Source organism: Lissotriton helveticus, chromosome 1_1 (assembly GCF_964261635.1).
Source record: "Lissotriton helveticus chromosome 1_1, aLisHel1.1, whole genome shotgun sequence".
In the NCBI taxonomy this organism is placed as follows: Eukaryota; Metazoa; Chordata; class Amphibia; order Caudata; family Salamandridae; genus Lissotriton; species Lissotriton helveticus.
In genome coordinates, this window is record NC_136057.1 from 1347335739 (window position 1) to 1347352972 (window position 17234).

General features: G+C 51.1%; 1 protein-coding gene across 1 annotated transcript in view; it reads right to left on the reverse strand.

The window, feature by feature from the left end:
- Positions 1-17234, reverse strand: part of RANGAP1 (Ran GTPase activating protein 1) — a 430024-nt gene that overhangs the window by 75116 nt on the left and 337674 nt on the right. The window contains exons 13-14 of the mRNA XM_078683025.1: positions 11358-11460; positions 3504-3592 (exon numbers count right to left, since the gene is read on the reverse strand). Of these exons, the coding sequence (XP_078539151.1) occupies positions 3504-3592; positions 11358-11460 (192 nt within the window). The remainder of the gene's footprint in view (positions 1-3503; positions 3593-11357; positions 11461-17234) is intronic.

Genomic DNA, 17234 nt, shown 5'->3' on the forward strand with positions numbered 1-17234 from the left:
CGATATCCTCCCTGGAAGCAGACAAACATGTGAAAAATGTCCTGGCAGACAACAGAAAGTCTGCAACCACAATCTATAACAGAGAAGGAGCCACAAGTCCGGAACAGATGAGTAACGACAAGGTAACCCAAAACAACACCATCAAGGAGTGTCGTATCGCCTGTAAAGAGCTACAGGCTGAGGCACAGCCAAAAGACCCCAACCCAGAGGACCACAGAGGAGTCAGAAACCCCAAGCAATGAAAAAGAGAGAAGATTACGAGTAGGCCCCACAATGGAATAACCAGGTGTTGGGAAGCAGAGGTACACATGAACCTACCATCCAGTTACCAGAAAAGAAAGAGTGGAACAAATAAACAGAACGAAGCACCCTGTCAGGGAGGAAGTGAAAGAGGGCACTTGCAGAAGACAAGCCACCTGGAGGGAGGCGAGTGCAGAGGACCAAGCTGAAGGTCCTCGTAGAACGGAGAGGAAGGGCGGGCTGTGAAGGAATCTGTGGCTAGAATCGTCTCTACCAGATACATTGTTACCAAACGTAACTTGTACAGCTGATGGAGACTACTAGCCGCAGATTCCTTAATGTAGAATAGATACCCTGGCCATACCCAGGGGTTGGGGGGGGGGGCTGCGAGAGAACCTCACCAGCTTGGAAGAACACAGAGCCCCAACAGGGAATGTGTCATGGGAACAGGGAGGACGGCCCAGCCCCCACCAAGCAGAAGTAAGTAAGAACAAAGAGAAGGGAAGGCCAGGATTCCACAAGCCTACCCGAGGGGCAAAGGGCGTCCGCCAGAGACCACGGAGGGACGAACGGCACCGAGAGTACCAAAGGAAGAAAGGGGTGACCCGCAAAATCCAAGAGAAGAGGTGGAAACTGAGTCAGAGCCCGCCACAGGGGAACACACACACAGCTAAGGGGACAGCTGAACTGGCATCAGCCCAGAGGCAGCGGGCGAGGCAGGAACGGCCCAACAGCCAAAAAGCGCAGATGTGAGAAGGGAGACACAGTCGCGCAAAGCTCCAGTAGAGCAAGGGACAGGAGCACACGGTACATTCGGAAGCCCACGGAAGTGGACCATAACGACCAGGCGTGCGCAGCCGGTAAATATTCTGAAGTAGTGTGCCCAACCAAGCCAAACGCAAGACTAAGGCAGAGGCAAGGGAACCCCAGAACAAGCCCGAGAGAAGGACCGTTCCAGTGGCACAACCCGACCCACAAAACGAAGCGGGACCGGCCAGAAGATAAAGAGGACAAATCTGTAGTACAGACCTAAAGCGGTCAACCAGAACACAGGAGAACACCAGGAGTATCCTAGCCCCCCTTGAACACAAGGCAGAGGACCAGGCCGAAACGTCTGGAACAAGGTGGAACACCATGACACAACGCCGTAGATGGCATGACAAAAGTCGGTCTGGCGATCCAGAGGTTGAAGAGGGACAAAAGGCACGACAGGCAGGCCCTGTAGATGAAGGATAGGAAAACCATTGGATACTGAGCAGAACAGAACCTGGCGCTTTGCAGCTGCACTAAGACGGAAGAAAAAAAGACCACAGCAAGCGATATACAGTGATGCCAGGACAGGCGAGGAACGCGAGAAGGTATCCACACCCACCCAGCTTAGGACAGAGCTATACAATAGCTACAAGTACCCCACCTAGGGTATGACACGTCCCAAAACAAAACTTGGGAACACCTCCTAAGGAAAATAACCCACAGCAGAAGTTAAGAACATAAAGGACCTGTGGGTAGCACCACAGGCAGCTTACCAATCAGCCAAAAATTACACAGATGGTCCAACCTGAGGAGCTATATGGCTCCACCAACAGCCAAAAAACACACACACCACAAAAGGTTAAGGGCTGTACCAGCAGCCGACAGTACAGAGGGGCCAACTTAAGGACCCTGAAGGCATTCCAAGCCACACAGAATACACAGACGGGCCAACCAAAACACTAGGCCCAAAGAGAAAGGTGGGATAAACGCCTTCCATAAGGCACCCGAGGACCGACAAGCCGAAGCTTACGGAGGGGGAGGAGGACGGAGCCCTGCAAGGAGTCGTTGAATGGCAGAGTCCGCGTGGGTGTTAAATAAAAGAATCCCATCAAAAGGCAGGTCAAGAAGACGCTCCCTAATATTCTCCAGAAAGAAGCTATCCCGCAACCAAACATGGTGGCGGAGAGCCAGAGAACTTAACCTCCGACGAGGCAGCCGCCCACGCAGAGGACCGAGAGGGACTCGGGGAGGCGCCCGGGTCCCGGCATCCACCCACAACGCCACCAGGGCTGGGAAGGAAAGCAGCCGTGCCGGAAAGGAGTCGGCTCGACTGCCGATAAGACAGCCGCCTGCCCTGAGGACCGAGGGGGACTCGGGGACGGGGGGCTCAAAGAAGCCTGCAGAGCTGTAGCATAGGCCTCCATTTGGGCCCTAGTCACCCCAAAGGTAGGAAACAGCAGATAGGGTGGCGACGGACGAGGGCGCACGTTCCAAGAGAAACCCGCGCCCTCTACAGAACGAGGACAAGACCTCGGTGACATGCTGCAGGACTTACCGGCAGGCGAGCGAAGCCCGTGGGGCCTCGGTGAAGGACCATGCCGCAGCCGGAATCAGTGGTTTCTGGACCCTTCAGAGGTAGGGGACAGATGCGGTGACTAGATCGATCTGGACAAGCAGGCCGGAAGCAATTTCGTCCAGCGCTCCCGGCGGGACTTCGGCTTGAGATGCTGACAAGCGTCGCAGTCCGTAGAATCATGGTTCACGCCCAAACTCCACATACAAATAGGGTGAGGGTAATCGTCTTGAAACCCGAAGGCATTTTCACGCTGTTCCCAACGCAAAGGTGTTAAAAGAAGGCCTGAAAACAGGTCAAGGGAACTCATTCCAGATCCGCGTTGCACGCAGAAAAGAAGGAAACTGATGTCAGCGCTTCGGGGTGGGACTTATCTGACCTCGCTGACGTCACGTACGCGGACAACGTCAGGGCGGAGTCACGTGGTGCCGTCCCCCGGCGCGCAGAGATGCTGTGGTAAAACATTTTCCAAATCCAGTCTCACGCCTGGGGATAATTCTAGGTTATGGAATCTGCGGCTACACAGACACACAGTTGGAAATTGTGCACGAAACACAGGGAAACATCATAAACCTAGCAGGAACATCCTCTTGCAAATACTGTACTCTAGTCACTGCCGGCATGCAAATCTTTTAATAGATCTTCAACTACAGAATATGTGGGTTAAAAGGGTATATAATTATTTGAATACAAATGTCTGCCTTCAGTGCATCTTTATGAGACAGGAGCTACTCTGCATCCCCCATAGTGCTCAACCCTCTAGCCCAAGTGAGCCATCTAGTTGCCAAATTGAGCCTGCTGTGTGCATTTTATAGGATATATGTGCAGAGCCTGTTGCCCCACCTACATGGGAGGAGAACCAACCTAGCACTGTGAGGGACAATCAAATGAAAACCACTAAAGATGTAAAATGGGCAAAACTGTTGGCCGTTCTTACCTTGAGTAGCCCCATATGTATCAGGAGGCTGGTGACGAAGAAATGAGGCTGGAAGGTGGTGCTGTGAAAGGCTTTTGACATCAAAGCATCTGCAATGAGAAGTTTAGAAGCAAAGTGGCTCACAATTTGATCATTTGTGGTAGAAGAGATAGTTAAGCTCATAACTTTGAGTACAGAATGAAGAATGGCTATAACCCAACAGACTGGTGATGCCGGAGGAGAAATGGGATACTATCAAAGTTGCTTGTTTTGCAACGAGCAACCAAGATGTGAATCCCAGCTTCCTCACTTGGCCAACTGGTGTGATGATGGGTTACTCTATTTCTCACTGTATTCCGTGAACACAATTGGTATTTAAGGACTGTGCTTAAAAAGAACAAGTTACTTACCTTCGGTAACACTTTTTCTGGTAGATACAGTATCTGCCTGTGGATTCCTCACCTTGTGAATATCCCCCTTGCGTCAGCAACATTCGGAAATTCTTTTGTAGCTTCGCGCCGACGTGGACGTGGTCATAGAGGCACGGTATCGCACGCGACTCCGCTGACGTCACCGACACTACAAGAAGGCCCACGCCGGCATGATGACATCAGTTCCGCCCTTTTTTCCGTGCCTTCGAGGCACACGGACGGACCAATGACAGTAGACATATACACAGTATACGCAGTACAAATATCAAGGTAAAACACAGTGTGAAGCAAATGCAATAAAACATTTGAAATAAACAACTCCTTGACAATAAAATAAATACATTACAGTGACTCTGGTATAGAAGAGTGGACAACGGGGAGGCGGGTGGGTCAGTGAGGACATCGTGGTCCGAGCCCAGACACCACAAGCAATCATCATGCGGATCGGTTATGGACATCATCCTGGCACAAGATCCGCACTGCTTAAAACCTGTCTTCTTCGACGACATCTTCGGCGAAAGACAGTGGCTCGAGAAAGACACAATAATAGAGAAATTGCAACAAAGTTACTATCCACAACACTAAAGATCCCAAAAAACCGTTAGCGTCGACGACGCGGAAAAAAGGGAACTGATGTCATCACGCCGACGTAGGCCTAATAAGGAGTCGGTGACGTCAGCTAGAGTCGTGCGCGATGCCGTGCTCCTGTGACGTCGTCCACGCCGGCGTGCTACAAAAGAGTTTTCCGAACATTGCTGACGCAGGGGGATACTCACAAGGTGAGGAATCCACTGGCAGATGTATCTATCAGAATTGTTCTTCCGATAGATACATCTGCCAGTGGATTCCTCACCTTGTGAATAGAGTCCCACAGCAGTCCCCACTCCTGGAGGAGGGTGTCCACTTCTCTACACCAGAAAATCCTGGAGGACAGAGCGCGCAAAGTGGCCGTCCCTCCTCACCTCAGTGTCCAAGCAAAAGTGTGGAGGGAGGCCCAAGTCGCCGCTCTACAAATGTCCTCAACCGGCACACCTCTTGAAAGTGCAGAAGTCGAAGACTTAGCTCTAGTAGAGTGAGCTCTTATACCCTCTGGAGGATCCTTACCGGCCAAAGAGTAGCAGATCTTTATACAGAGGATGATCCATCTTGAAAGAGTCCTTTTATGTACCGCTCTTCCTTTCTTGCAGCCAGCAAACCCAACGAAGAGCTGGTCAACCATTCGATAGTCTTTAGTTCTATCAATATAAAAACTCACCACCCTCTTGGGGTCCAGACCGTGTAGCCTCTCCTCCTCCTTGGAAGGGTGAGGATAAAAGGTAGGAAGGGTAACAGATTGACCTAGGTGGAAGGGAGACACCACCTTAGGGAGAAAAGCAGCCCTGGTCCTAAGAACCATTCGATCAGCATGAATGGTCAAGAACGGGGGCTTGGAACTAAGAGCTTGAAGCTCACTTACCCTCCTTGCCGAGGTGATCGCAACCAGGAAGACTGTCTTAAAAGACAAAAGTCTCATGGGACACTTGTGCAAGGGTTCGAAGGGAGAACCCATCAAGTAGGTTAATACAAGATTTAAATCCCACTGAGGAACAATAAAAGGAGTAGGAGGAAACCTATTTGTGAGGCCCTTCAGATATCACAAAACCAGAGGAGATTTGAAAAGAGACGGCTGGTCCGGCAAACAGAGAAATGCCGACAATGCCGAAAGATAGCCCTTCACCGTAGCAACAGCAAATCCTTGCTGTGCCAAAGAAAGAGCAAACTGTAGTATATCAGATAAATTGGCTTTCAAAGGGTCAACAGATTTCTCCCCACACCAAGAGACAAATTTAGTCCATCTGTAAGAATAAATGGACTTAGTGGAGTCACGCCCAGCTGATAATATGACATCCACCACATCGTGTGGGAGAGAAAAAGAGTTCAGGTTGCCCCGTTCAATCTCCAAGCATGAAGGTGTAATGTTTGGAGGTGGGGGTGTAGAACCTGCCCCTCCATTTGAGAGAGGAGATCTGCCCTGAACGGGAGCCGGAGCGGCGGGCAAGAGGAGAGGTGGAGAAGATCCGTGTACCACACCCTTCTTGGCCAATCCGGGGCGACCAATGTAACTTGGGCCCGGTCTTGGCGAATCTTCCTCAGAACCTGAGGAATCAAAGGTATGGGAGGAAACGCGTAAAGGAGTTGCGAGTCCCAACTCAACTGAAACGCGTCCCCCAAGGCTCCCTGCATCGGAAACTGGAGGCTGCAGAATGACGCGCAGTGCGCATTCTCGCGAGTGGCGAACAGGTCCACCTGAGGAGTCCCCCCACGTCCGAAAGACGTGACGAACCACCTCCGGGTGAAGCCTCCACTCGTGGTCGGCCGAGAACTGCCGACTGAGACCGTCTGCTTGCACGTTCAGAACTCCGGCCAGATGATTTGCCATCAGACAAATCTGGTGGTCCTGAACCCAGGACCAGAGGCGCAGAGCCTCCCTGCAGAGACACTGCGACCCCATTCCTCCCTGCTTGTTGATATACCACATCGCGGTCGTGTTGTCCGTCAGGACTTGCACCGACAGACCGCGAAGGGAAGGGAGGAAGGCCTTGAGCGCCAAACGTATCGCCCGCAATTCCAGAAGGTTGATGTGAAGCAACCTTTCTTCTGGAGACCAAAGACCCTTGACCTCCAGATCCCCCAGATGAGCACCCCAACCTAGAGTGGATGCATCCGTTATCACTGTGGCCACCGGAGGAGGTAGATTAAAAGGCTTTCCCTGAGACAGATTGCCTTCCACACTCCACCAAGACAGAACCGCCGCAGTTTCTCTGGAGATCCTCACCGACTCCCTGAGATCTCCGTTGTGTTGATACCACTGCCTGCGGAGGCACCACTGGAGCGCCCTCATGAGCCAGCGTGCATGGTTGACCAACAGAATGCAGGAAGCCATCAGACCGAGCAGGCGAAGGACCTTCAGGACTGGAACGACCGCTCCATTGAGAATAAAGGAATAATTTCCTGTATGTCGCGAATCCTTTGAGGTGGAGGGAATGCACAACATACAGTTGTGTCCAGTACAGCACCTATGAACAGGTTGCGCTGGGAGGGCACCAGGTGAGACTTGGGTACATTTATCGAAAAACCCAACCGGTACAACAACTGAGTTGTCTCCTGCAGATGCTGGAGCACCTTCTCTGACGACTTTGCCTTGATCAGCCAGTCGTACAAATAGGGGAAAACTGGAATCCCCGACCTTCTGAGATGTGCTGCCACCACCGCCATCACCTTGGTGAAGACTCGAGGCGCAGACGTAATTCCAAAAGGAAGGACCGCAAACTGATAGTGTTGCGATCCCACTGTAAAACGGAGATACTTCTTGTGCGACTTCAGGATTGGGATGTGGAAATACGCATCCTGCAAGTCGAGCGACACCATCCAGTCTTCTTCCAGCAGCGCTTGAAGAACCTGTGCAAGGGTGAGCATCTTGAATTTCTCTTGTTTCAGATAGAGATTCAAGATCCTGAGATCCAGGATTGGACGAAGCCTGCCATCCTTTTTGGGCATCAGAAAATACCAGGAGTAGCATCCCTGACCCCTTTCCTGCTCTGGGACCACCTCTATCGCACCCTTTCTTAACAGTGTCAGCACTTCCTCCTGTAGAAGTAACAGATGTTCCTCTGTGCAAAAACCTTGGCAAGGAGGGTAATTGGGAGGGAATTCCCGAAAGGGAAGGGCATACCCATTTTCTACGAGCTTGAGAACCCAAAGATCTGATGTAACCGATTCCCAATCCCGTAGAAAGTAGGTAAGCCGACCCCCCACCGGACCCACATGATCCTGAATGGCGGATTTAGGGCTGCTTTTCTGTGGCTGGGGGGTTGGAGGAGGTAGAGGAGGAAGAGGCTTGACGACCTCGAGGCCAAGCCCTTTGTTTTCCCCTATAAGACCTGTACAAGGGGTTCTGCTGCTGCTGCTGCTGACCTTGCCGATAGTTGCGAAAGGAAGAGCGTCCTAACCCTCTGAACCTCTTGGCTGTAGAACCTCTGATTTGAAGCCCTAAAGATTTGGCAGTAGCCCTGCTGTCTTTAAATCATTCTAAGGCTGTATCAGCCTTTTTGCCAAAGAGACCAGATCCATCGAACGGCAGATCCAGCAAAGCAGCTTGAACATCTGCTGAAAAGTCCGAAGATTTCAGCCAAGCTGATCTCCTTGTGGCAACCGCAGTGCCCATGATACATGCCACCGAGCCTGCAGTGCCAGTCCACTTTGTATTACTTGACGTGCCGCTGCCTGTGCGTCTGATAACACCTCCTCAAATCCTTCCTGCTGTCATCAGGAATCTTAGGAGACAAAGAACGCATTGTATCCATAAGGGCATGTACATACCTCCCCATAAGGCAAGTGGCATTAGTTGACTTCAACGCCATACTCGCAGAAGATCTTTTTAGCCACCTGATCTTGCTTTTTGGCATCCTTATCACCAGGCACCTGAGGAAACGCACTCGCAGTCTTTTTGGAAAAGGCTACTTGTATGACCAGACTCTCAGGAGAAGGATGGGACGTCAGAAAAGCAGGCTCTTCAGGCGCAACCCTGTACCTTCTCGCCACACTCTTGGAAACCGCCGGTGTGGATAGTGGCTTTTTCCATACCTCCATAATAGGCTCCGTTAAGGTCTCATTTAACGGAAGCAATGGTTCCACCACAGAGCTGGGCGAATGTAAAATTTCCGTTAGAAGATTGGACTTAAACTCCACTGTAGGTAAAGTCAATTGCAGAAGTTCCGCTGCCTTCCTCATCACCACATGATGAGGCTGGACGTCCTTTGAAGGCACATCAGAACCGGATGGTAACTCCCACTCTGGAGAAAAATCCAGGCCACTAGCATCAGCTAGATCCTCAAAACAGTCATCCTCCAGTTCACCTTCCTCCATATCAGGATGTGACTCCATATATCTGCGCTCCTCCATAAGGCGCTGTGCCTCCCTCCTGGACCTCTCCTTAACATGCCTCGCCGCCGGATCCACCAACGACTCCGACGGAGCCGGAACCGAAGTCGGTATCGAATCCGATGGTCCAGTTGGTTGCCCTCGAGGTCGATCTGGAGCGGGCGACGCCGGTACCGCCGTCGACGACGGCCTCGGCGGAGCCGGGTATTGCCATGGGGGTGTCGGAGCCGGCATTAACGGCATGAATGGAGCCGGAGCATAGGAGTGAGGGACTCCTAAATTGAAGGCCAGAGGACCCATGGGACCCGAAGGTGCGCCAGAGGGGTACCACGCCCTTGAAAAGACACCATACATAGCGTTTAGAAACGCTGATGGGTCCTGGCCTGGGGCTGGGAAAGGTGGCTGAAGACCCTCAGGCTGGTCTTGTGGAGGGTTCGGATTCGGCTCTTCGACAGGCGCAGAATCCTCATCCACATGAACTTCTTCCTCATCTCGGGCTGGGGACGGTGCCGGAGACGGATTCGAAGCCCGAGTCGGCGACTGAACTTGCGACTCCGAAGGCGAAGCCTCACCTTCCTGATCCGAGACATCCATCGTGACCACCTTGGAACGTACCTTCTTCGGTGACCTCGACCTCGAGACCGACTCCTTACCGGAATGACACCGGGACTCATGTCTCTTCTTCTTATGTCTCCTCTTCGACTTCGAAGCATGGTCTGAAGCGGACTTCGAAGAAGACTCCTCTCGAGATCTGGATCTTGACTTCGATCTCGACCTCGACCTTCTCGAACGAGATCTCGAAGATTTTCTTCCCTTGTCACCCATCAGTTTCGCCACCAGAAGTTTGGTCTCTCTTTCCCGCAGGGCCTTCGGGTTCATCTTCCGACAAGATGAACATCGATCCACATCATGGTCAGAGCTTAAACACCATATGCACTCCTCGTGCAGGTCCGTGATGGACACCATTTTCCCGCACTCCCTGCAGGGATTGAAACCGGTCTTCTTTGTCGACATTGTGGCGAAGATAAAGGCAACAAAGTCACTAAATAGCTACTGAGATTCCCCGAAACCGTTAGCGTCGACGACGCGGAAAAAGGGGAACTGATGTCATCATGCCGGCGTGGGCCTATTGTAGTGTTGGTCACGTCAGCGGAGTCGCGTGCGATGCCGTGCCTCTATGACGTCGTCCACGTCGGCGCGAAGCTACAAAAGAATTTCCGAATGTTGCTGACACAAGGGGGATATTCACAAGGTGAGGAATCCACTGGCAGATGTATCTATCAGAAATGTACATTTAAACAACTTTAGAGATAGATTAAAAATATCATTAATTCCAGAATGTGGCTTCAGTTGATGGCACAGCGCAGAATCTCAAACTGCCAGATGCAATATCTAAACGTTCCCATTAAACAGCTATAATGCTGCAGAGCTTAGACCAGGGAAGTCTTAATTGTCTGCTAGTGTTGATCTGAGTGCAAGCAATGGCAAATAACAGCAACTGCCCCTTCGAAGTTAGTGCACAGAAATCACATGACATTGGATGTCAGGTGACAGAGGTTAATTTATGTATTGGTTTTAGCGTCTTGCATTTAGGCATCTGTATCTGCAAAAGTGGATCTACATATCATACATATGCAGGACTATGTCAGTTCTCCAACACTAGACTTCTACAGTTTTCCATCATTCTGTCTTTATTAAATAGCTTTGACACTATAATCGATCTCCTCAACATCCGGTTAGTCATTGATAGCCATCAAGGCCATCAATTGACTTAAGGAAACACTTCTTAAATAAAAGAGAAACATGTAAAAAATTCCCACATAGAAAATCGATTTGAATACAATTAAAGATGAGCAAGCATAGCATAAAGAAACAATCAGATCTTAAACATAAAAAAAAACTTGCTAGTTTTTTGATCCATTAAGACATCAAAGAGAAGACAACATTGGCTATTAACAAACCCAATGGATGCAGGGCAAACCATAAAACTCAGCGTCTCACCTATTGCAAAATACCTCATTTAAAAAAAAAAAACTGATCTTCAAACCCTACAAGAGATACACACCCACATCCCAGTACTTCAAGCTGAAATCAGAAAGGCAGAATGAAATCTCCACAAACTGCATTTTTAAGTAAAATAAAATAACCAAATTAAATGGCAAAAAACATACTTGCTCAGCTAACTAGAAAAATTCAATGATCGAAATCACTCAACTATGTCATAATCAATTTCCCCAAATCCAAGAAAATGATACGGGGACATATCGTTCCATGCAACATTTTCTTTTGATATTTCTTGTAGCACAATGTTGAGACACTGGCAACAGTGCTATATAACAATGAAAGAACAGAAGGCATCACCACAGAATACTGTTTGACACAGCAAACCTCTCAGAGCAAAAAGGGGGAAAGGTTGTGACCAAAGCATGAATTTCCTGGACAACTCATTCTCCACCATCAAACTGTCGGGATGCAGATCGAGAGCACATAAGACATGGGCACAGACAGGACATATACACGTTACCTGCAGTTTCATACACAGCCGATTTCACAGCACTGTCGTCCTTGAAGACAGACGTGATCTGGATAAAAGCCTTCACCACCTTCTCTGTATTGGCCACGTCAGTCTGGAAGACACCAGCAAGGTGGGACATAAGAACATGTCCTAAAGGGAGCAGCAAGTAATACAGAAGGGACAGCCAGGGTGAGACAAATAAGAGCAGAAAGCTCAAACACAGGAATACATGAGGGAAGCAAAGACTGGAAGGAGCAGTAAGGGCCACATGCAGAAGTACAGCAAGGACACTGGTGGAGGAAGAAACACATTTACCTGTAGCTACACTTCGCAAGCACTGAATCTCTCATAGATTCATACGCTTGAATTATTCCCAGACGTCAGGTTCAGAATTTTCATTAATCATTGACAGTAGTGTACACATACACTCAAACAGGTCTGAAAAAAGCAGTAGACTGTATAGCTAAATGAGGTGGAGACACACAGCTGCACCCTCTCCTTAAGGGTCAACGGGACCTATTTTCCTAACATGTAACAACTAGACCCGGTCCAGAGCCTCAGGAGCGGCTGTGGGACTTCATCAACAATGGATTTCAGCAACACAAAAGAGAACCCACATACAGTTCAGGACAATAATTAGCGTGGCTTCTATCATACATTTTCAAGGTATTGGGGATACAAGGGATCAAATGATCGGCTGGTATGACATAAGCTGATTGTTTTTAGACAGTCCCTTAAAAATCCTAGAGGTGGAAAATCTCTCAGATACAAAACGGTGAAATATGTAACTAATGGCAGGCAAAAAATACATCTAGCAGAATGTCCTACGGAGCATAACGTAAAGCACAACCTATAAAAAATGACAGAGCAATATAATTGACGAACATGTCCACGAAATAGTGAGTCGAGAAAAAAGCAATAAAAGTTGCAAAGTGTACACTTTAGAATTGTGCTCCTTAAAGGGAGAGTTAGAAGAGCTGCCATGGCCTGGCAGAAATATTCCCCTGCTAAGAAGCAGAGTGCTTCAAAAGCAAATTAAAGAACACATTTTAAAAGACAATACAATAATCCAAAAATGTGCTCTGATCATGAAAAATTCAAATTTAAAGCAGTTCTGCAAGAGAACTAGAACACAAACAAATAAGACAAGCATTTGCAATGCAATAGGTCTCGCATTAGGAAAGTTTGAGCTATTGGTCTTGTAAATGAAATTTTTTTTATTTATGTGTTGGTTTTGAAAATAGCTAAATTAATAGCTTTGTCATTTACAATGCCAATAGTTATAACTTTCGCAAATGTGACACCTATGGCATTTGTAATGCAACATGTGTTGTATTTACATGACTTAGATGTATTGATATTACAAATAACAATGGCTTTTAATTTTTTTAAATAATTAATACTTAAATAAAAGTGATTGTAATTTATAATGGCAATAGCTTAACATTTGTAAATAGCTTTTGTAAAGATTATGTTCAGTGTATTTTATTGTGACGAAAATGCAAGAACAGAAGTGAAATATTAACATCTTTTTGTGACATTTGTAATAAAGCTTGAAACATTGAGAGAACATATTAGAACCAGTTGTTGTTGAATGGTTGCACAGATTGATGCTGTAATGGCCCGGAGTGATGTTGTGGTGGCGACGAGTGATGCTGTGGCGTTCAGAGATGCTGTGGTAGCGCATAGTGATGTTGTGGTGGTCCTGAGTGATGCTGTGGAGGCCGTGAGTGATGCTGTGGAGGCCGTGAGTGATGCTGTGGAGGCCGTGAGTGATGCTGTGGAGGCCGTGAGTGATGCTGTGGAGGCCGTGAGTGATGCTGTGGAGGCCGTGAGTGATGCTGTGGAGGCCGTGAGTGATGCTGTGGAGGCCGTGAGTGATGCTGTGGAGGCCGTGAGTGATGCTGTGGAGGCCGTGAGTGATGCTGTGGAGGCCGTGAGTGATGCTGTGGAGGCCGTGAGTGATGCTGTGGAGGCCGTGAGTGATGCTGTGGAGGCCGTGAGTGATGCTGTGGAGGCCGTGAGTGATGCTGTGGAGGCCGTGAGTGATGCTGTGGAGGCGCTGAGTGATGCTGTGGAGGCGCTGAGTGATGCTGTGTGATGCTGTGGAGGCGCTGAGTGATGCTGTGGAGGCGCTGAGTGATGCTGTGTGATGCTGTGGAGGCGCTGAGTGATGCTGTGGAGGCGCTGAGTGATGCTGTAGAGGCGCTGAGTGATGCTGTGGAGGCGCTGAGTGATGCTGTGGAGGCGCTGAGTGATGCTGTGGAGGCGCTGAGTGATGCTGTGGAGGCGCTGAGTGATGCTGTGGAGGCCGTGAGTGATGCTGTGGAGGCCGTGAGTGATGCTGTGGAGGCCGTGAGTGATGCTGTGGAGGCCGTGAGTGATGCTGTGGAGGCCGTGAGTGATGCTGTGGAGGCGCCGAGTGATGCTGTGGAGGCGCCGAGTGATGCTGTGGAGGCGCCGAGTGATGCTGTGGAGGCGCCGAGTGATGCTGTGGAGGCGCCGAGTGATGCTGTGGAGGCGCCGAGTGATGCTGTGGAGGCGCCGAGTGATGCTGTGGAGGCGCCGAGTGATGCTGTGGAGGCGCCGAGTGATGCTGTGGAGGCGCTGAGTGATGCTGGGGTGGTGCTGAGTGGTGCTGTGGTGGTGCTGAGTGATAATGGGGTGGTGCTGAGTGATGCTGGGGTAGCGCTGAGTGATGATGTGGTGATGCTGAGTGGTGCTGTGGTGGCGCTGAGTGATGCTGGGGGAGACTTTTCTAAACCAGGGTTCTGTGCTTGGTGGTGTGAGAAGTCCTTCTTGCACTCTCCTCATAACTGCCTTCTTCATTCACATCCGCACACTAGGGTCACTGACTGAACCCCTGTCAACCAAATTATTGATGCAACCCAGGTTGCAGGACTCGATTTTGAATATAAATTGAAAAGAATGACAGGTAGGATGGGAGTGCGGTGGGCGTATCCACTTGTAAAATCTAAACAAGTGTATCAGTTGAAAGGTTTGTCATTGATTTAATTTCATTGCCAAAACTCTTCTGTTGCCTACTGCCCTCCCTGCTCGTAGACTGCCCTTTCTGTTCCCCCACCACTTCTGCTCATCAGTGGTGTATAGTACCTTTGAAAGTGACAGGGTTTAACATTGCCCTGAATTCCAGTGCTTGAAGGGAGTAAACCACATTTATTTTAGGAGAGTATGGGGTGGGAGGGTCTTCGCTCAAGAATTTGTTTAAGCCCATTTTGAAATACATTTTCTAAAGAGTCATAGGATCTAAAAGAGCATTCGTGGAATATTCCACTGCTTCCAGTATGAGCCAAAGAAGCTTCCGCTTCCAAGGAATTAAACCCATTTCATGCCACCTAAACATTCCCCATAAAAATAAATGCGTACGTATACACATACAGGATATAGCGTTGGTGGCAGGCTGCAGCTACATTAAAGCTCGGCTCGTTATGGGCTCGAGGGTCAAAGGGGACCTTGAGCTGAGTCCGGGCCCCTCCTTTGGCTAGAGCTTGAAGTGGCTGGCGCCAGACTCCTCAAAATGCAGGTAAATGGGCGTTTGGGGCAGGGAGGTATCCTGTTGTGACAACCCGGGCTGTAAGTGTCAGGAAACCAGCGCACGACTTGGGACAGTACAGAGCCGGAAGACGGGGATATTTGAGCGAAATCAAAACTGGCTCGGAGACTGGGACTGCGAAAACATTTATTTCTTATATAGAAACACGGGTATATGCCGCGACACCTATAAACTAGACACACCCACTCGTGAAGACACTATACCTCAATGTACGTCATTAAAAGTCACCAGATGGGGGCGTGGCCAAGATGGCGACGGAGTAGGACGTGCTTCTTGTCCCCTCCGGCGCCGGGCCTTACATAGCCTTGTCCAGCGTTGACCCCAGGAGCTCCTCTGGGCTATAGGTCGCTCCGGAGCCTTCAGTGAGCGGTGGCTGGCGGCGGAGTGAGTTCCGACGCTCCTAGTGCCCGAGGTCGTGGGATTGGAGCAAACTCGTGGGATCGGAGCTGGCGGCGATCCTCGAGACCTGTGCGGCGCTGTGAGCTGCAGCGCCGGGCGGAGCTGCGAGGAGCTCTGGTGGTACTCAGCGAGCGGTGGTGATCGGAGGCGCCTAGTTCTTGCCGCGGGACGCTGCAGGGGCCAGGCGGCAGCGAGGACGGACCCGGTTGGAGCCGTGGCCTTGAGCTCCGGGAGGGGGCGGAGCCTATCGCCCGCGGGCGGCGAGCCCTACGGCGCGGCCGGCGGACTAATTGAGGCCGGGGACTGAGGCCTGGTTCGCGAGTCGGTCTGCGCTGCTTCTGGGATCCGTCCCTCCGCGCAGCAGCCTGGACAGTGCACGGCAGCTGGGACGACGATTGGCCCCTGCAGTGGTGAGCAGAGGCGGTCACGGGGTGGAACGTTCAGAGGCCCCTGCTTGGACCAGAGTGTGCTTGATCGGCTTGGCATGGCTGTTGGTGGCTGAGAGGAGGAACAGGGCAGTGCGAGCGCTCGGCCCATCGGCGGTGAGCCCTGCTACAGGACAGTGACGGAGAAGGCTGCAGGTACGCAGACCGACCGGGGATCCGGTGACGTGCCGCTGTGACAAGCTGGTGAGGCTTTGGGGCCCCTTGAGGGTCTCCCTGGTGGCCAGGACTCCTAGAGAAAGGTTGTGCCCAGAGGGCGGCTTTCCCTCGACCGGGTCTAGCGGCGGACCAGCGTCACGTGGAAGGTGCGCTTCGATCGGCTCACACGCCCGGGAGGCCTGGCTGGCATTGAGACCTCCGGCAGGATTGCTGTTACCACGTCGCCACGCGCCTGCCTTCCTGGGGTGCAATTCCTGTGTGCTGGGGCATCGAGTTCTACAGGCTAGAGACACCTGATTCATCTTTGACATTGGGGCGCCGGGGGACGGCTGGAGATTGTTGGGCGGTGTCTCCGCCTGGTTCTAACGGCAGGCTCTGGTGAACTCTGCTCCCCTGTACACCGATCTTTTGACCTGCCACCGGTGGTGGACTGCGACAACGATGGCCACCTCCCTACGCAAGGGGAAGCCTGGCAAGGATGGGTCAACTAAGGGCTCCCAGCCCCCGGCCTCCCCCGGCCCTAGCGCGTCTCCGGGGAGGTCTGACGATGAGGCACCGGCTACTAAGGCCTTCATGAAGGAACTCTTCGCCTCCATCAAAGATGATATTGCCGAGCTCCGGACCCAGCTAACTTCGGATCTCCGCGAGGTGCGGAGGGATGTCGACGGTCTTGGGGAGAGAGTGGCCACTCTGGAAGACCATGACCTCAGCATGGCCAATGATGTCCACCTGCTACAGCAGGACGTGCTCCGGCTCATGGAACAGAACACAGATCTGCAGGCCCACGCTGAGGATCTGGAGAATCGTTCCCGCCGGAATAACATCCGCATTCGAGCGGTCCCTTGGGATGGCGAAGCGGGAGATCTCAGGGGATATGTGCAGGTGCTCTTTCTTCAGATTCTAGACAAGGAAGATTTATGCAGGACATCAGAATGGATAGAGTCCATAGAGTGGGGCTGCCCAGGCGAAATGGGGGCCCTCCCCCTGACATACTTGTGTGTGTGCACGATTTCCAACTCAAGGAACGAATCCTCAGGAAGGCGCGGGACATTCCCTCCCTGCAATTCCGGGACCATCGCCCTCAGCTTTATCAGGACTTAGCCGCTTCGACGCACGAGAAGAGGCGCGAGTTTCGACCGGTCACTGCGTATTTGAGAGAGCACAACATCTCCTACTCGTGGGGCCACCCCTTCCGCATAGTCTTCCGTTGGCAGAATAGACTGGCACAGATTCGATCTCTCCGGGAAGCGAAGGCACTCCTGGGGATTGAGGCGGAGACCCCGGCGCCGGAACATCGCAGTCCTTCACCAC